Source organism: Heptranchias perlo, chromosome 10 (assembly GCF_035084215.1).
Source record: "Heptranchias perlo isolate sHepPer1 chromosome 10, sHepPer1.hap1, whole genome shotgun sequence".
Classification (NCBI taxonomy): Eukaryota; Metazoa; Chordata; class Chondrichthyes; order Hexanchiformes; family Hexanchidae; genus Heptranchias; species Heptranchias perlo.
Genome location: NC_090334.1, coordinates 6,071,961 through 6,092,128, shown reverse-complemented (window position 1 = coordinate 6,092,128; position 20,168 = coordinate 6,071,961). Strand labels below are relative to the sequence as shown.

Below are 20,168 nucleotides of genomic sequence, written 5' to 3'. Positions count from 1 at the left end.
TAAGGGTCAGGCTGGGCAAAAGCACAGTCCAAGAGGAGGGTTTTAAAAAGCTTTTTGAAGGTAGGAAGGAAAGGTAGCAAGACAGAGTTTGGAGTGGGTGGGTGTAAGGTGAATGGAAGGGGAAATACTGATGGTGTGAGGAATGAGAAGTAGCTGGATACTGGAGGGTAGGAGGGTGTGCGTACAGATGTGAGGCTGGAGGAGATTTTGGAGGGATTTGAAGGTGAGAACGAGAATCTTACCTACAAGACAGCAGTGATTCATTGAGTGCGAAGCACTTTGGGATGTCCTGAGAACATGAAAAACTATATAAATGCAAGTTCTTTCTTCGTTGAAGAGCACAAAATAGTTATAGATGCAGAAGGCCATTCATTGCATCTTAATTCATCTACCGTGTGAAGTGCCTTAGGACGTTTTATTACATTAAAGGTGCTATACAAATGCAAGTTGTTTTCCAAAGAGACCCTAAAGTTGGTCCATTTCAGCATGTAACTGTTTCTTAAAAGATTCCAGGGTTGGCGTCTCCACCTCTCTTCCTATATGTTGATTAATGTGTGAAGCGGAATTTCCTAACATCAGTTGTAAATTTACCTTTTACTAGCCTGTCCTACTCTTGTAACGTAATATTCTGGAATTACCTTTTCCATTCCTCTTACTATCTTATCTATCTCTAAGATCACCTCTCACTGGCTGAAAAGCTTAAGTCTCCCCAGTCTTTCCTCATAGCTCAGTCCTTCGACACTAGGAATTAGCCTCATGCGTCTTCTCCGCACTGCCTCTAAAGTCTGAATGTCTCTCCATTTCTCAGGTGTCTCAGACGGGACGCAGTACTCAAGTTGCAGTCTGACCAGAGCACTGTACAGTTTGATCACAACTTCCTCTGATTTGTATTTTACTCTTCTGATTATATAGTTCAACATTAGGAAAGGGGAAGAATTAAAACTAACCAATATGTGATTTTAATTCCAAGAATAAACTGAACCAAGAAATATTTGTGTGATGTTCAAATTGAGGATTAAGTTCAGATGGATGCTTAGACCTGAGTAAACAGGACTTTCTGGTCATTCAGACATTTCAGGGTTTCCTCTTTGTGGTTTTACAAAGATACCCTTAGCACTCTTTAATATGTAGGTCATAGGTAGAACAACTGTGCCCACCTCGCATATAGCAGGGTTAAAATTGCCTCAGAGTTTACAGTTGCTTCCTCCTTGAAGTGATTACCAGGTGTTGGCACATTCTCAGAGCATTTTGAGTGCGTTTCTGTTCAAACTCACGTCGAGTGGCACAGCAGCAGGGTGAGTCTGGAGGCAAGAAATGAGAATAGGGTCCTCACAGCTTTATTAATGTGACAGCCCAGCCACAAGTTTGTGATATTGGAGCTTGTGGCTCTTCTGCTGAGCCATACGTTATTTAGTTTATTGCTGCGTCTCCCTTTGGACTGCACTGAGTTCAATGGAAAGAGATTCATTTTCTGTAATGTCAACAATTTTCTATCACTGAACAGACATCAGTTTTCTACACTGAAGTTGGTAATGGTGATCAGTCAGGCACCTCACTCAACTTTTTCTCATCCTTGCATTCCTAAAGTTTCCCATTGTACCATCTTTGCCACTTGTATAAATCTGAGGTGATGACCAAGCCAAGAAGCTTGTAACTGCCATTAACAGTATGAGGTCTACATGTGTACCTTAAAACCACAGAATGGGTGTTTGACAGACTCCATAGCTTTGCTGGAAAGCTCTATTTACTATAATTTGAATCTCCAGCATTGTCTTTCTTCAAATGAATCCATCAAGAAACACTAACATACTAGCACACCTTCCATGGCATTGATTACAGTAAGTCGGAGGATTTGCCATTTTATAATTGGAGCATTATGCTATGTGATTAAGTCTTGCATCAGTGTGCACTTCCTGCGTCGTGACTCTCTTACATGGATAGCTTTTAGAAATGCTTTTAAACTAAGAATTGTTTTCTGTACTTATTGTTACTTTGAACGCCTCCCAACACAAGGAGACACTGCTGTGTCTCACAGTCTGCCCACTATCTTAGTTTTTTTTTACCTGTTCCCATTCACCTGATTTGAGTTTACCTGCTCCTTTCCAATCAATATTTGGGGCTACCAGGCCAACCCAATTCTGATTTCGGGCTATGACCTAGTTTTCTGTCATCCATAGTAGTGGTCGGACCTTAAGTTTGCCAGCTCAGACCTAGCTTCTCATTTCCTTTCTTCCACCACCCTCCCACAATGACCCCCTGCCAGACATTTGGGTCAGTTGGGGTTTATCCCCTACCCACACTACCCCGTGGATGCCTGATGTGTCACCACGTTAATGTATTCTTCATTACAATGTGTCACAGAATACCATTTAATAAAAAATCAACTTACTCAGCTACTGTAAATCAGTGGCCCTAAAAGTACATCACATGTTGCACTGTATAACATCGTGTTCATATAAAACAGCACATCATCCAACTTGCCATGACCCACAAGTAGGTTTTAAGGAGGGCCTTAAAGTAAGAGAAGACGATGGTGGGGTTTAAGGAGGGAATTTCAGAGCATGGGGCCTAAGTGGCTGAAGGCACGGCTGCTAATGGAGTGAAGTGAATGGGGGATGCAGATGAGACCAGAGGAATGGAGAGTTCGGGTGGGGTTTGTAAGGCTGGAGGAAGTTAGACTTGGGGAGGGGCGAGTCCATGAAAGGCAGAATCAAAGCTGAAACCAGGTTGTTTTTTTTCAGATGGCCAAGGATTGTAAAACATGGCTCTATACGTTCCCTGAATTTAAATGTCCTTAGATACTCTGATAAAATTTATACTGACAGGCACAGGCTAATGGTTGAAAACACTTCAGTGCTCACAGTGTTGCGAAGTTTCACTGCTCATATGAAATTAATTTCTCTTTTTGTTTCTCTTCAGCTAAATTCTAATTATACATTCAGGAAGACTCTTTTCAATGACAGCACTATTTATTTAAAATGTAAGTAATAGTTTTTACTAGGGTTGTGTGTAAAATGCTGGTGGAAGGCGTAAGGCAACAGTATCGTGGTGCTGGCAAGAGATGAATTAACTGTGCCCTAAGAAAGCTGATCCGCAATTGTCCTCCATGAGGTGCTCAAGTGAGCTGGTTGATATTTCATTCAAGGGAAACCCGAAGCCTGTACTCAGCACCTCTCTCTGGCCAGAGATCAGGGTGTGGTCATGTGCCTGAACACAGCCTTGAGGTTTATTGATGCACTGTGCTACAGAGCTGCTCACTAGATAATATAAGAACGTAGGAATGGCCACTCACTTAGACATATTCTGACCGTTTCCCTGGCCCATAATCTGCTTAATTCTACTGAATTAGGAATCAAGCCAATTACCTTTTGAATGCTTTGGTGAAGATTGACACTGCACTATTTGTCATGCAGTTATGAGCAGGCTTATGATTTCACCACAACATGACAAACCAAGGAAATCTTCCCCCTTTTGACTCCAGTGGGTTACATCAGAAGTTGTTCCTGCAGGAGGCTGTGCGTGGAGGGCAGTGTGAACAAAGTGGGGATGTGTTTCTGATGCTAGGAATAAGGATAATTTGTTGAGCTCCAACATTATTTGGACTTGCGCATAATCTGAGGAATTCTTGGTGCTGCCGGTGAGAGTATTTTCTTGGGCCAGTAGAGGTGATTGATATCTTGCAATGCAGTTTCCTTCTGCAACATCCATGATCCTAGTGCACAATTATACTCGTGATTGGTGATCTCCTCAGGGTTGCAATTCTGAATGCTAAAGTGCTGTTAAATTCAGAGTACAACATTCACAACCCTCCCTCCCTGCATGCACTTTACTAATTCCTCCCATGTGCAAAGAGAAGCTTTCTCCACAAGAGAGAGAATATTGAGGGCTGCTCGGAGACATTTCCTGCTACCGGCCTGCCTCCCTCTAAAAATTGTACTTCTCATTGTGGGTTAGATTAATTGCATTTCTCCCAGCACCATCCCACAGTGTGTCTCGGTACCTGTCGTTTAAATGGCTAATATTTCCCACTGGGTGTAAATAGCAGACCTAATACGGCATTTTTATATTGATGCTGTTGGTACATAAACCAGATGAACTCTGCCTGCTGAATTTTATGGCTCCTGAGAACACAGGTCAAAGGTGCTGAGTGCATCGGTCTGTTTCTGTTGTCTGTCAAAAGGAACCGTGACATAAGGTGCAGTAACAAGGGGAGAGCCCTGCTCTCAGGTTGTGGGTCTCTTAAACACTGCTCCTCCAAAGCCCAAGAACTATTGTAAAAGTGTCTAGAAACAGTGTGTTGCTGACTAGACTGCTGCTCATTCTCTCTTCTGTTGTTCTTGCCTCTAGTTCTCAATGATGGGAAAACATGTGATTCCTCACTGACTTTTAATGTCTCCTGGTACCTCAGGTATTCACACTGCTACAATGAAGTCTTCAACATGCCAGTAAGTCTCATTTGCAGTGGTTTGGACGGGAAAGTACTATATTGCAGTGCCATTCGCCAACCTTTTGTCACAGGCTACAATTCCAATCAGTGTCTTACTGGAGAGTCTCTAGAGTGACGCACGATAAAATGTTGGTCTGCGCTTGTGCGCTCACACATTTTGATTATGCCACTGAGAAGTGCCGAGTGAAGTTCTTGTGACAGAGGAAGAGGGCAGAAAAATATAGGCCATTAGTTGTATTTTAATAGGGCTCTTTCACTTGCTGTTGGGGGGGAACACTGCCTACTGGTATTGCATTTTCTGGAAAGTAACAGGAGCGGGAACAGAATTGAATCCCAGCTTGGTCATTGTTCCCCATTCATTTAGTCCACAGGCACGAGGATCAGCAAGTCTGGCAGGGGGACCTATGAAGAGACAGATTTAGGTAAGGGAAAGCAATCAGCGGACACTCCATGGTTAGACTTGAGGAATAAGAGGTCTTAAAACTGTAATGGGAGTTGTTTACGGGCCTCATGATAGCAGCAATGAAGTGGTGGAATGTACTCACTGAGGTTAGAGAGGCTTCTAGCAAAAGCAGAGTTGTTTTAATGGGAGACTTTAATTTCCACACAGATTTGGAAGAGCAGAGTAGCTCAAATCAGAAAGGTGATGAATTTCTTGAGTGCATTCAAGATAGTTTTCTGGAGCAATATGTTATAGATAATAAGTACATGAAGGAGAAAGGAATAGAAGGATAGACTGCTAGGGTTAGATGAAGCATGGTGGGAGGAGGCTTTTGTAGAGCATAAACACCAGCATAGACCAGATGGGCCGAATGGCCTGTTTGTGATGTAAATTCAATCTAACCCAGCAATAGGCAGGTCATACTAGATTTAGCAATGAGTAATGAGCCAGACTTAAATAAATATTCCCTTACTGTTAGATTATTAACTAATGGTAATCATATGATTGAATTCAAAAGGCTGTGTATGCTGGGACAAGTGGAGCTTTCAAGACTGAGATCGATAGATTTTTTGTTAGGTAAGGGTACCAATGGGTATGGAGCAAAGGCAGGAAAATGGAGTTGAGGTGCAGATCAGCCATGATCTAATTGAATGGCGGAGCAGGCTCGAGGGGCTGAATGGCCTACTCCTGTTCCTATGTTCCTCCCATCACCTAACCAAAACATGCTCAATGCAGAAATGACACTCGTATTAAGGGACAATGTTGGGACACCTGTGACATTAGTTGGCTGGAAGGAGAAGACAAGAGTCTGTTTAAAGAGAAACTCTCGGTTCAGGCATCAGCTAATCCCCATACTTGCATTGACACTAAAAGCGTTCAGGAAGATGTGTTCACTTGCTGTGAGAATTTGCTGCCTTGAAAACACACTGGCACTTTTTGATCGGGTACTGGGCAGAATATATCAGGATCAATGAGGCCTCTTTATAACTGGAGGATTTCCAAAAAAATTTATTTTTGTGTAATTATGTTAAAAAGCTGTTTTTATGTTGGGCACCAAGAGGCCCGTGACCAAGTCTCTCAGCATGCAGCCAGTGCCTCCAGGACGTGCTGGGAGGACAGCAGGAAGCAGTCCTGTGTATTGCATATATGCTAATAATGCTCGTGGTCCCAAATACCTTGGCATGAAGTTAAAAAGCAAAGACAGGATTCGTTTATATAGCACCTGATCACACCTCTTGTCAGCCATGGCTCAGTGGGTAGCACTTTCGCCTCCGAGTCAGAGTTCTGTGGGTTCGAGTCCCACGCCAAAGACTTGAGCATAAAATCTAGGCTGACACTTCACTGCAGTACTAAGGGAGTGCTGCACTGTCAGAGGTGTGCGGTCTTTCAGATGAGACATTAAACCGAGGCCCGGTCTGCCCTCTTGGGTGAATGCAAAAATCCCATGGCCACTATTTCGAAGAAGAACAACAGGGGAGTCCTGGCCAATATTTATCCCTCAACCAACATCATTTTTAAAAAAAAAACAATTATCCAGTCACTATGACATTGCTATTTGTGGGAGCTTGTGCACAAATTGGCTGCCGCGTTTCCCTATATTACAACAGTGACTGCGCTTCAAAAGTGCTAAGGTCATGAAAGGCACTACATAATTGCAAGTCTTTCTCTCTCAAATATCTCAGCGCTTCACGTACAGTGAATTAGTTTGAAGTGTGTTGGTTGTTATGTAGATCTTTGGACAGATAGTGTGTCGGCAGCAGAAGTAATGCATGACTGCTGATGGTCACTTAATATAAAGGAACTTAACCCCGTTCTCCTCCTCCTCCTTTCCTAACCCCCCGTCCTCAATGAAACACTGAAGCCTTTGATTGCTTGCTTATTTCCATATTCTAATGTATTGCAGGATGAGCAGAATATTGTGTACTTTGAAAATAACAGAGAAGTACATGGAGGCTGGTCTGGAAGCTATGCTCAGAATTTCATCGTCTTTGAGAACTGCACGGAGCTCTTAAAGCTACAGGTATCTGACACACAGTCTCTGCCGACTGCCTGACTAGAGGTGTCCTGAGAAATCATTTGATGTAGTGGGAGTGAATCGTTTGTGATTTTGTAGAATTGTGGAGGGAGGGGATAATAACTTAGTGAGGTGGGGAGGGGATCAGGTCAATGGGATTTTGTAGATTGTGGGGAGGGGGTCAGGGCAGTGGGATTCTGTAGTGTGAGGAGGGGATCGGAACAGTGGGATTCTGTAGTGCGGGGTGTGCAGTTTCCTTCAAGGTAAAAATGCCGTTATTCTTTTTCAGTCCTACCGTCAATCTTCAGTCCACGTGAAGAAATTGGAGCCCCTGAAAGAGGTGAGAGGGTCTTGGGGTTAATTTTTAATGCTATATACCCCCTTTAATTCATCGGTTGTTAAACATCTCAGTTCTAAAACTCTAATTCCTTCTTCACATGTCAACAAGTGCCCAGTGGCTCCACATCTAGGCTGTAAATTGTGTTCTGCTGGCCCCCCCCCATGAATGGTAATCAGCAAACCTCCTGCTGATTACCATTCCTTTACTGTTTGACTCTAGGCCTCCTAGAGTCAGGGCAAGACCTCTTCCTTCTCCCATCCTCCCCTCCCATATCTACCCTCTCTGACAACGCTACTTCCAACTTTACCTTCGCTTTTGTGCTGAATTGGAATGCACTCTATACCGTGTTTTTTTAACCACACGGTATAGAGTGCATTCCAATACCGTGGAATGCAATAGAGTGCATTCCACGGTATTGGAATGCACTCTATACCGTGTGGTTAAAAAAACAATGGTGTGAAGAATTGGGTAATGCAGTTTAAAATAAAAGATTGAGTCACGCACAGATGTCCAGCTGGTTTAGGTTGTGTTTGTGTGTCAACATCCGCTCCACAAGCCTCTCTCAGTCAGGAGCAACACTGCACATTAAGCTGCCAGATTTGCTAAGACCGGATGCTGTACAAGGCTCACATGTTGGGAACCAGCATTTGCACGATAGAAAATCAGCTTCCATTCCTTTACTGTTTGACTCTAGGCCTCCTAGAGCCAGGGCAAGACCTCTTCCTTCTCCCATCCTCCCCTCCCATATCTACCCTCTCTGACAACGCTACTTCCAACTTTACCTTCGCTTTTGTGCTGAATTTTTTACCCCTTGCTGGTTGTCTGCACTTTGGGCGTTGGCCCTTCACCTGGGTTTTATGGTAAGGGCTTACAGTATTTGTTTTTGAACATTATTTTAACACTTCAGTAATTAAGGTGCGAGGGCGCATGTGAAATATGATTTGTGGAACAGTTAAACTCCAGTCTTAGTTATTTAAATTGAATTAATTAAATCAAATCTGGAATAAAAAAAACTAGTATCAGTAATGGTGGCCGTGAAACTACCGAATTGTCGTAAAACCCCATCTGGTTCACTAATGTCCTTTAAGGAAGGAAACCTGCCATCCTTACCCGGTCTGGCCTATATGTGACTCCAGACCCACAGCAATGTGTTTGATTCTTAATCGCCCTCTGAAATGGTCTAGCAAGCCACTCAGTTGTACAGTCTCGCTACAAAAAGTCGCAATAAGGACCACTCTGCATCGAACCACTAGGCACCGGATATGACAAAAGCAAACCAAACCCAGTCAACCCTGCAAAGTCCTCCTCACTAACATCTGGGGACTTGTGCCAAAATTGGGAGAGCTGTCCCACAGACTAGTCAAGCAACAGCCTGACATACCCATACTCAGAGAATCATACCTTTCAGCCAATGTCCCAGACTTTTCCATCACCATCCCTGGGTATGTCCTGTCCCACCAGCAGGACAGACCCATCAGCGGTGGTGGTACAGTGGTATACAGTCAGGAGGGAGTGACCCTGGGAGTCCTCAACTTTGACTCTGGACCCCATGAAATCTCATGGCATCAGGTCAAACATTGGCAAGGAAACCTCCTGCTGATTACCACATACCGCCCTCTCAGCTGATGAATCAGTCCTCCTCCATGTTGAGCACCACTTGGAGGAAACACTGAGGGTAGCAAGGGCACAGAATGTACTCTGGGTGGGAGACTTCAATGTCCATCACCAAGAGTGGCTTGGTAGCACCACTACTGACTGAGCTGGCCGAGTCCTGAAGGACGTAACTGCCAGATTGGGCCGGCGACAGGTGGTGAGCGAATCAACACAAGGGAAAAACCTGCTTGACCTCGTCCTCACCAATCTACCTGCCACAGATGCTTCTGTCCATGATAGTATTGGTAGGAGTGACCACCGCACAGTCCTTGTGGAGATAAAGTCCTATCTTCACACTGAGGACACCATCCAATGGGTTGTGTGGCACTACCACCGTGCTAAATGGGATAGATTCAGAACAGATCTAGCAGCTCAAAACTGGGCATTCATGAGGTGCTGTGGGCCATCAGCAGCAGCAGAATTGTATTCCAGCACAATCTGTAACCTCATGGCCTGGCATATTCCTCACTCTACCATTACCAACAAGTCAGGGGATCAACCCTGATTCAATGAGGAGTGTAGAAGAGCATGCCAGGAGCAGCACCAGGCGTACCTAAAAATGAGGTGCCAACCTGGTGAAGCTACAACACAGGACTACATGCTATAGATAGAGCCAAGCGATTCCACAACCAACGGATCAGATCAAAGTTCTGCAGTCCTGCCACATTCAGTTGTGAATGGTGGTGGACAATTAAACAACTAACGGGAGGAGGACTTTAATGAGCATCCCCATTCTCAATAATGGCAGAGCCCAACACATGAGTGCAAAAGACAAGGCTGAAGCGTTTGCAACCATCTTCAGCCAGAAGTGCTGAGTGGATGATCCATCTCGGCCTCCTCCCGATATCCCCACCATCATAGAAGCCAGTCTTCAGCCAATTCGATTCACTCCACATGATATCAAGAAACGGCTAAGTGCACTGGATACAACAAAGGCTATGGGCCCCGACAACATCCTGGCTGTAGTGCTGAAGACTTATGCTCCAGAACTAGCCAAGCTGTTCCAGTACAGCTACAACACTGGCATCTACCCGAAAATGTGGAAAATTGCCCAGGATGTCCTGTCCACAAAAAGCAGGACAAATCCAATCCGGCCAATTACCGCCCCATCAGTCTACTCTCAGTCATCAGCAAAATGATGGAAAGTGTCATCGACAGTGCTTTCAAGTGGCACTTACTCACCAATAACCACCTCACCGATGCTCAGTTTGGGTTCCGCCAGGACCACTCGGCTCCAGACCTTATTACAGCCTTGGTCCAAACATGGCGGAAAGAGCTGAATTTCAGAGGTGAGGTGAGTGACTGCCCTTGACATCAAGGCAGCATTTGACCGAGTGTGGCACCAAGGAGCCCTAGTAAAATTGAAGTTAATGGGAATCTGGGAAAACTCTCCAGTGGCTGGAGTCATACCTAGCACAAAGGAAGATGGTAGTGGTTGTTGGAGGCCAATCATCTCAGCCCCAGGACATTGCTGCAGGAATTCCTCAGGGCAGTATCCTAGGCCCAACCATCTTCAGCTGCTTCATCAATGACCATCCCTCCATCATAAGGTCAGAAATGGGGATGTTCGCTGATGATTGCAGTGTTCAGTTCCATTCGCAACCCCTCAGATAATGAAGCAGTCTGTGCCCGCATGCAGCAAGACCTGGACAACATCCAGGCTTGGGCTGATGAGTGGCAAGTAACATTCGCGCCAGGCAAAGACCATCTCCAACAAGAGAGAATCTAACCAGCTCTCCTTGATGTTCAATGGCATTACCATCGCCGAATCCCCCACCATCAACATCCTGGGGGCCACCATTGACCAGAAACTTAACTGGACCAGCCACATAAATACTATGGCTACAAGAGCAGGTCAGAGGCTGTGGGTATTCTGTGGTGAGTGACTCACCACCTGACTCCCCAAAGCCTTTCCACCATCTACAAGGCACAAGTCAGGAGTGTGATGGAATACGCTACACTTGACTGGATGAGTGTAGCTCCAACAACACTCAAGCTCGACACCATGCAGGACAAAGCAGCCCACTTGATTGGCACCCCATCCACTACCCTAAACATTCACTCCCTTCACCGGAGCACTGTGGCTGCAGTGTGTACCATCTACAGGATGCAATGCAGCAACTCGCCAAAGCTTCTTTGACAGCACTTCCCAAACCAGCAACCTCTACCACCTTGAAGGACAAGGGCTGCAGGCATATGGGAACATCACCATCTGCACGTTCCCCTCCAAGTCACACACCACCCCAACTTGGAAATATATCGCCGTTCCTTCAGAGGAACTCCCTACCTAAGAACACTGGGAGAACCTTCACCACTCGGACTGCAGCGGTTCAAGAAGGCAGCTCACCACCATCTTCTCGAGGGCAATTCGGGATGGGCAATAAATGCTGGCCTTGCCAGCGATGCCCACATCCCATAAACTAATTTTTAAAAATACAGTGCTGCAGCCATGAGCACAATCTCGAGTATTATTCAGAAAACTCTCTCACTACCTCAGACTTAGCCACCAAAACAGCTGCCATAGCCTGCCCCAGACTAAGTCCCACTCTCCTCTCTCCTGTCCTTACTGATTTACACTGGCTCCCCTTTCCCCAATGTGTTGAACTTAAAATCCTTGCTCTCTCCTCAAATCCGTGCACAGTCCTGCCCCACGCTAACTCTGCAACTTTCTCCAGCCTTATAACCTTCCAACACTGACTCTGGCCATTTGTGCATCCTGCCCTCCTTGCACTCCCATCACAAGTGGCAGAGCCTGCAGCTGCCTCAGCCCTACTCTCTGGCACTCCCTCTCTAAACCCTTCCTCCCCTACACTTCTCTCTCCACCTTTTAAAAGCCTTCTCAAAGCCCACCTTGCTGATCTAGCTTTTGGTCACCTCTGAGCGCTCTCACCAGGGCTTGGCATCTGTTCCTTTTGGTTTTTTTTCTTCGTTTTCTTCCTCCTTCCTCTCCCTATCTAAAGCACCACAGAATAATTTCTACATTAAAGGTGCTACGTAAGTTCAAGTTGTAGCTTGATGACCTAAACCCGTGATGGTTTATTGAAACCTGAGACACTTTCACCGCAATCGTTTTTAACTCAGATTGATATATTTTAGTTTTCTTCTTGGGCTTCTTTCTTCGCTCCCTAGTCCATACTCAGGCTCAATGGGCCGAATGGCCTCCTTCTGTGCCGTAACCATTCTATGATTCAATCCTGACGCCTTCTAAATCTGTATTGCTCTGTACTATATCAGGCCTTTACTCACTAGGCCTTTGGGGGAAGTTGTAGTCTTTTTAATATTGCCTGAAATTTTTTTTTAATTGGTGAAGCCAGAGAATTTCTCGTGACACCATTATTTAGAGGTGCTTTTTGCTGTGGCAAAAATGCAAAAGCTGCTGACTTGGAGTGACTTTGGCAAACAGACATCGCCAGGAAGTTCCTCCACTTTTCCTTGTGGGATTGTACCCGACCCACACTTGACAGTTCCCAATAGCAGCACAGCCAAGCTTGCTTTTGTCTGTGGTTTCATCTGTTACTGCTCCGATCCGCTGTACCACCGTCCCCCTCCCCCGCCCCCGCCCCCATTTAAATAGTCTGCTAACGTTTGAAGTGGCTGTGAATCAGAAAATACGACAATGTTTCTATATTCATTGGAGTGTTTAATGTGGTTTGATTTGGTTGTGTGGTGCGCAGTTACCCCACTCTTGTATTTGGGATGTGGGCGACACTGGCAAGCCAGCATTTATTGCCCATCCTGAGTTGCCCGGACTGCATTGAGTCAATCACATATGGTGGGACTGGAGCCACAGGTAGGGGTGGCAGGCTTCTTACCCTGAAGAACATTCGTGAACCGGTTGGGTTTTTATGACAATCTGAAGCATTCGTGGTTATTTTTCTGGTGCCAGCCCATAAATTTCCAGATTTATTGAATTCATTTTCGCAACTTGCCATGATGTGATTGCTCTGGGTTACTAGTCCAGTACCATAACCTTTAGGCTCTCGTACCCAGCCTCACTCATGCCAATGTGTAGAGACAGCAAGTGGAGGCACTTCCAACAGCACTGAGTGGTCAGTTGGACAGTGATTACTGCCTCCACACCTAGCATCTGTTGCCAGCAGCTGTGGCCTGGCAGCAACTTAGAATCATAGAATCGTTACAGCACAGAAGGAGGCTGTTCGGCCCATCGAGCCTATGCTGGCTCTTTGTAAGGGCAATCCAGTTAGTCCCATTCCCCCGCTCTTTTCCTGTAGCCCTGCAAATATTTTCCCTTCGGATATTTATGCAATTCCTTTCTGAAAGCCACGATTGAATCTGCTTCCACCACCCTTTCAGGCAGCACATTCCAGATCATAACTACTCGCTGCGTTAAAAAAAACTTTTCCTCACATCGCTTTTGGTTCTTCTGCCAATCACCTTAAATCTGTGTCCTCTGATTGTCAACCCTGCCACCAGTGGGAACAGTTTCTCTTTATTTACTTTATCCAAACCAGTCATGATTTTGAACACTTCTATCAAATCTCGTCTAGACCTTCTCTGTTCTAAGGAGGACAACCCCAGCTTTTCCAGTCTATCCATGTAACTGAAGTCCCTCATCCCTGGAACCATTCTAGTAAATCTTTTCTGCACCCTTTCTAAAGTGCAGTGCCCAGAATTGGACACAATACTCCAGTTGTGGCCGACCCAGTGTTTTATAAAGGTTCAACATAACTTCCTTGCTTTTGTACTCTATGGCTTTATAAATAAAGACAAAGTTCCCATATTTTTTAACCGCTTTCTCAACCTGTCCTGCCTCCTTCAAAGATTGTAAACAATTTTACAACACCAAGTTATAGTCCAGCAATTTTATTTTAAATTCACAAGCTTTCGGAGATTTTCTCCTTCCTCAGGCAAATGTTTCAAGATCTCCTTGAAGCCTACGCATTTATACATATTGAACAATAATACATGGTGTTTACAGACTGCCCCTGCAACTGCCCGTTGCCAAGGCAATCACCGTGTTCAGACAGAGAGGTGTTACCTGCAGAACCTCCGAATACACATTCAACAAAAAAACAAACAGGGAAAAAAAACAGAGAAAAAAAACAGAGAGAGGCAGAAACATCCGGAAGGCAGAGAGAGCCAGCAAATGACCCATTATATTAAAAACAGATAACATTTGTTCGCTGGTGGGGTAACGTGTAGCGTGACATGAACCCAAGATCCCGGTTGAGGCCGTCCTCATGGGTGCGGAACTTGGCTATCAATTTCTGCTCGACGATTTTGCGTTGTCGTGTGTCTCGAAGGCCGCCTTGGAGTACGCTTACCCGAAGGTCGGTGGATGAATGTCCATGACTGCTGAAGTGTTCCCCGACTGGGAGGGGAACAGAGTGTGGAATACGTACACACATCTCCTTCAAAGATGTGTGTACGTATACCCCCAGGTCTCTGTTCCTGCACCCCCTTTAGAATTGTACCATTTAGTTTATATTGCCTTTCCTCATTCTTCCTGCTAAAATTTATCACTTTGCACTTCTCTGCATTAAATTTCATCTTCCATGTGACCGCCCATTTCACCAGCCTGTATGTCCTCTTGAAGTCTATTACTTTCCTCCTCATTGTTCACTAACCTTCCCAGATTTGTGTCATCTGCAAATTTTGAAATTGTGCCTGTACATCCAAGTACAAATCATTAATATATATCAAGAAAAGCAGTAGTCCTAGTACCGACCCCTGGGGAACACCACAGTATACCTTCCTCCAGTCTGTAAAACAACCGTTCACCACTACTCTGTTTCCTGTCACTTAGCCAATTTCGTATCCATGCTGCCACTGCCCCTTTTATTCCATGGGCTTCCCTTACCTATCCTGTTAGCTCCAAGAGGAAGCCCGACAATATAGTGCTTTTAGCGTAAACCTCCCAAGATGTTTTGCAGAGGACAGCAAATGCCAGGCACTAGGAGAGGTGGCCGATAGCATGATTGAAAAGATTTTTGGAAGACTTTTAAAGGCAGGAAGTGAAGTAGCAAGGCTGACGAATGTCTTGGGGGTGAAGGGAGAGAAGAATTCCAGAGAGTAGGAACAATATAGCTGAAGGCTTAGCCACCGGTGGGGGCCTTGGGACAAGAGTGAGAGGAACGAGGTGTTTGGGTTAGAAGTAGGAGTTTGGGGCACGGCCTCGGAGAGATTTGTAAATTAGGACAAGGATTTTCAACACTGCTTTGCAAGACCAGAAGAAGAAATTGAAAAGGAGGTTTGAGAAAATACCCTGAAAATATTAAAGAGCTGTTCTTTCTGTTTCCAGAATCCAAGAAGCACACAAGGGGGTGACAAAGATAACACAACAGTAGGAACAATTTCACCTCCACTCCCTGGGCGTGAGGTGAGTAGTGCAGATTTGTGCAAATTCACCTGGGAACCATTTCTTAAAACTGATGTCTTAAAACAATTTCAATGCAAAGTATAGTTGGCTGGCTAACTATTGTAGTTACATAAATGAGGATACTTCAGTTCATTGGCAATCCGAGGACCCAGGTCCATTTGTGGAATCTAGGCTTATTGTGTAGTTTCCTACTTATAACAGGACCTCAGGACTGGAACCCCTTACATCCTACATCTACAGGGTTTTAAAACTTAAGCTATGTGTCAGCTAATCACTATTTCCTCATTTATCTCCTCTCTTTTAATCTCCAACCTTGGAGGAGTCATGAACGATAGGCTTTGGCCCTTCACCTGGGTTTCTCAGAGACTCTGAGTTATGAAGGTCAGAGGCCAATCAAACTAATGAGGCATTTTAAACCACATTCATTCCATTGTAATGCTTTTCTGCCGAGATTCTTCATCTGAGATCGGGATCAGGGAGTTGAGTCTACGTGCATCTAACCCTCTTGATGGTGTTCCAGGGGTGGGGCTTGGGTACTGAAGGAAACACCGCAACTCCAAGAAGGAAGTCTTACCATGCCTGGGTTAGCGATGGCTGATTTGAGGCATTCAAAGGTTGTTCTCATTGTCCTACAGGGGAAACTATAAAACCAAACGTGAGTGCTGAGGGCTAAACAGTTGTGAAATCTGTGAATGAGCAGAATCCATTTGATATGTTTTGCAGTCTTTTCTTTCTCCCTCTCTTTTTCGTTGACTGGCTTGTTTTTCTCACGGATTCTGTTCTTTCTCCTCCGTGGCTCACTGTTTAGCTGGCTGGGCAATTTCAATGCCAGACATCCAAACTGGGGTTGTACCAGTCACAACAATGTTGGTTTAAACTGCCCCATGCTGTGTTTTACCAGTCGCACTTTTAACACAATCCGTCCAAAATGGTGGCAATTTCCATGTTTGATTGATTTAGCTGCTTGTCAAGAATGAGGCCTAACAATACTATTGCCGCAGACTGCTATTGGACTAAAGTTAAACTGAAAACCAAAAAGTATCAAGTACAGGCTCCCTGGGCCGACACTTGGTATCCTTTTTCCAGAAATAAAGGGCTAGTTGCCTAAATGTATTGTAGAGAATAGCACGCCAATCAAGATGTGTGCGCCCCATTTATTTTTTCTCAGTTGTACATGGTTAGCGGCCAGTTGGGAGCCACTTGTAATAGTATTGCTTTCGCACTTCTCAAGTAGCTAAACAAGCACATAACCAGCATGAATTGCAAGTGTATCTTTCATCCAACTGTGGAGTGCACAAAGCTTTCACCGATCCAGTTTTACATAAGAGGGTATAGTAATCCTGGTGGTAATGGAATTAAACTGTAACAGCAAACTGGCAATGTTAGAGGGAAGGTTGCAGCCTGTCCCATCTCCCTATGGCACCCCTCATACTAATATAAATGAACAAGTGTGACTGAAGAGTAATTTACTCAGTCATTTATCCCAATATGAGCAAAACCACACAAGTTTGCCTTGATTGTCTATTACCAAAGGATAATCAGTGCTGTAGACTCAATGTAAAGAGGAGGGGCATGAAAATGTTGTTCTTTGCTCATTGCTGTACGTGCCCTGTATTTCCTTTAAACAGACTTTAGGCGTGTTCAGAAGTTGGGAAGATGGGCCATATTTATTTATAATTAAAATCCAAGCGTCACAGAAAGAGTCAAAGAAGGAAGGAAACAGCAAATCCACAGCAACTGACCAAGTGACGAATGAAAGTAAAGGGGAGGCGAACACAAAGAAGAATGTTGCGCCAGCAAAGCAAGATGGCCTGGCACTCACAAGTAAGTACTGATAGTTAACTTGGATATAGTCACTTGCATTAGACTGTACTTCCTTCTCTCTCGTGTCATACTGAGCCAAACCAAGCTGGAAGCACTTTGAGTGGGGAAAAAATGGCAGCCAGGATCCCACTGAAAAATTAAAATGAGCCTGATGATGCACTTAACAGCATTTGATCACTTCTGTGAAACTTCCGAGTCCTTCACATACAACGAATTACCACAAAGTGCAGCCACTGCTCTTTTGGAAAATGTGACATACATCTGCTTTTGGTGATTGAGAACTAGGAAAACCCTTTGGTCTTCAAATAGTTCCATGGGGATATTTAATATTCGCCTGGACCACAAATGGATGTGAGAGTTTCACATTTTGTTCCAAGGTTACATGGTAGAAGTGGGAATTCTGAAACGAGAACAAAATGCAAATTGGGATCAATGAACATCAGAGAGAAAGATGGGCGATTGGATAAAAGCCTTCAGTGGAATGGCCCATATCTGTGATAATTTGGTGTATGCTGCACCTGAACTGGGGTCTGTCAGTGTTCAAAATGACATTGGGAATCAAAAGAAATGACTGGGAATGTTATCGGAAAATAGCAACAAGAGCAGGGGAGAAGAACCTCTCACTGGGTCTGATCTGTGTTGTCCACTCAATGTCTTTTATATCTTTCAGTGATAGTGGAAATGAAAGGACATTATGAGTACATCTCCCCTGCAGACTGGCCACTAATGATGGTAAGTACTACCATTAAGTATTTGCGAGTTGTGTCTTTCCCCAGTCAGTCCAGTAGAAGTTTAATATCCGTGACAGCACATGGCATTCTCCTGGGTGTTTTCCATACATCTTGTTCCCAACTGGGAGCTCGTGGTGAGCTGCACTATCTATACAAATTCAACCAACCAAAATATCCCCTAAAGAATCATGGAGTGTGTTTCATGGCAGTTCCTGCCTGTGTTATTTTGTATGTAATTAGAACCAATATCAGTATAAATAGATTTGTACTAAAAAGATAGCATTTAACACCGGTGAAAACTTTGTGTAACTGGTGTAAAGTTTGAGAGGGACTGAGTGATAATGATAGTGGAAGAACCAGTCCAGCTGTCAAACCTTCCTCATTTACTGCATTTCAGGGCCAAGTCAGTTCAAACTTGGTGTTAATCTTTTTGTCCGATTCACATAAATTGTGTCCTGGAATGAACCTACAGCTGTGAAATATATTATTGATGGATGGTAGTAGCACAGACTGTGCAGTAAACTCGTATTGTTGCTTCTCTCTCCTGCCAGTTTTTCATGGTGATGTGCATTGTGTACGTGCTGTTTGGCGCTCTGTGGCTGGTCTGGTCTGCCTGCTACTGGAGGGACCTCCTGCGCATTCAGTTCTGGATTGGAGCAGTCATATTTCTGGGAATGCTGGAGAAAGCTGTCTTTTATGCAGAGTACCAGAGCATCCGATACAAGGGGGAATCAGGTAGGGAGTCTTGCTATCCTGTTCGTAACAAAGTTTTCAGTCAAATAAGTAGATCTTCTGTGGTGGTGCTCGTGGTTAGAGAGAATGATATGTCTTTTAGCCGGGTTTGTTTTAATGGGGTGCAGAAAAGATTTACTAGAATGGTTCCAGGGATGAGGGACTTCAGTTATGTGGATAGACTGGAGAAGCTGGGATTGTTCTCCTTTTGAGCAGAGGTTAAAAGGAGATTTAATAGAGGTGTTCAAAATTATGAAGGGTTTAGATAAAGTAAATAAAGAAAAACTGTTCCCATTGGCGACAGGATCGAGAACCAAAGGACATAGATTTAAGGTGAGTGGCAAAAGAACCAACGGCGACATGAGGAAAAATTTTTTTACGCAGTGAGTTGTTATGATCTAGAATGTGCTGCCTGAAAGGGTGGTGGAAGCAGATTCGATCCTGGATTTCAAAAAGGAATTGGCTAAATACTTGAAGGGAAAGAATTTACAGGGCTATGGGGAAAGAGAAGGGGAATGGCACTATCTGGATTGCTCTTACAAAGAGCTGGCATGGGCTCAGTGGGTCGAATGGCCTCCTTTTGTGCTGTAACCATTCTATGATTCTATGGAGAGGTTGCAGTGCCACCTGTGAAGCAAGTAAGAATAACAGCCGTTCTTGTAATAGAAGAGAAGGTACTTTACTCTATATTTAGACCACCCTATCCCTGACGTGTGTACAGGTCCAAACTGCACAAATATTTACCCCTCCACTTCAACTGACCATTAAATTCTGGTCGCTTAAGCCAAACAGATGGCCCCTGCGTCCAACGTCACGACAGTGCAAAAGGCGGGAAACACGGAAGCTGTTTTCACTTGTTTGCATGCAGTTAACCTACACCTGCCTGCACACTGGCAGATGGATGCCGCTCTGATGGGTCTGGTTCTGGAATAAGTGAGGAGGCGCATAGGGGTAGGGATGCAATGGAGTGTGTCCCCAAGCACCTTTTTGCTCTGACCGCCCCAGACCCACTGAAAAAAATCAGAGGTGGAGGTGAGAAGCCTAGGCTGCAAAGTAAAGCTCCCTTTTCACTGCACCATCAACGCTCCCAGGTACAGTACGATTAGATGCAGAGTGCACTGCCCTATACTCTGTCCACGCAGTGTGTTTCAGCCCCAAACTCAAGGACATCTGGTACTGCACTGCTGTCTCATTTCCATTTCTCGTCAGCCATGCTGGTAACCTCTAAGTGAAATTGCCAGTTTGTGGGGAGTTATAAGTGGTTTTGTGCAATGGACAGAGTTGGAAATGCCCATACTCTCTCGTAGGACCTTTGATAAGAGTTGTACCCCATCATTTTGGGCTCGATCGCAGCGCTGAAAGGACTGTTAACGTAGTGTCTCTTTGGAATATTCTGCATATAATCTACGAAATTACATTCTTATTACTGACATCATTCACCTTAATCCCAAAAATTCACCAAAAATAAATTGAGTTCATGTCATTGCTTAGTTTGTACTACGAATGATCTCTGCTTCCTCCATGGAAAGGGGTTGCTTAAAAACTACTCAATCACAGTGCATCTCAGAGGAATCTTTTTCTAAAAGCGTCGACGTAATAACTTGTCTTGTAGAAAAACAGCACACCCTGCTGGAATTAAATTTAC

At 44.5% G+C, this 20,168-nt stretch overlaps 1 protein-coding gene across 2 annotated transcripts in view; it reads left to right on the top strand.

The window, feature by feature from the left end:
• Window positions 1-2,820: 2,820 nt before the first annotated feature.
• LOC137326255 (transmembrane protein 87A-like) overlaps window positions 2,821-20,168 on the top strand; it is a 53,038-nt gene continuing 35,690 nt past the window's right edge. For both annotated transcript variants that reach the window (XM_067991176.1, XM_067991175.1), the window contains exons 1-8: window positions 2,821-2,980; window positions 4,348-4,445; window positions 6,793-6,909; window positions 7,193-7,243; window positions 15,159-15,236; window positions 16,865-17,060; window positions 17,731-17,792; window positions 18,343-18,526. In XM_067991176.1, the coding sequence (XP_067847277.1) occupies window positions 2,836-2,980; window positions 4,348-4,445; window positions 6,793-6,909; window positions 7,193-7,243; window positions 15,159-15,236; window positions 16,865-17,060; window positions 17,731-17,792; window positions 18,343-18,526 (931 nt within the window). In that variant the 5' untranslated portion in view covers window positions 2,821-2,835. The remainder of the gene's footprint in view (window positions 2,981-4,347; window positions 4,446-6,792; window positions 6,910-7,192; window positions 7,244-15,158; window positions 15,237-16,864; window positions 17,061-17,730; window positions 17,793-18,342; window positions 18,527-20,168) is intronic.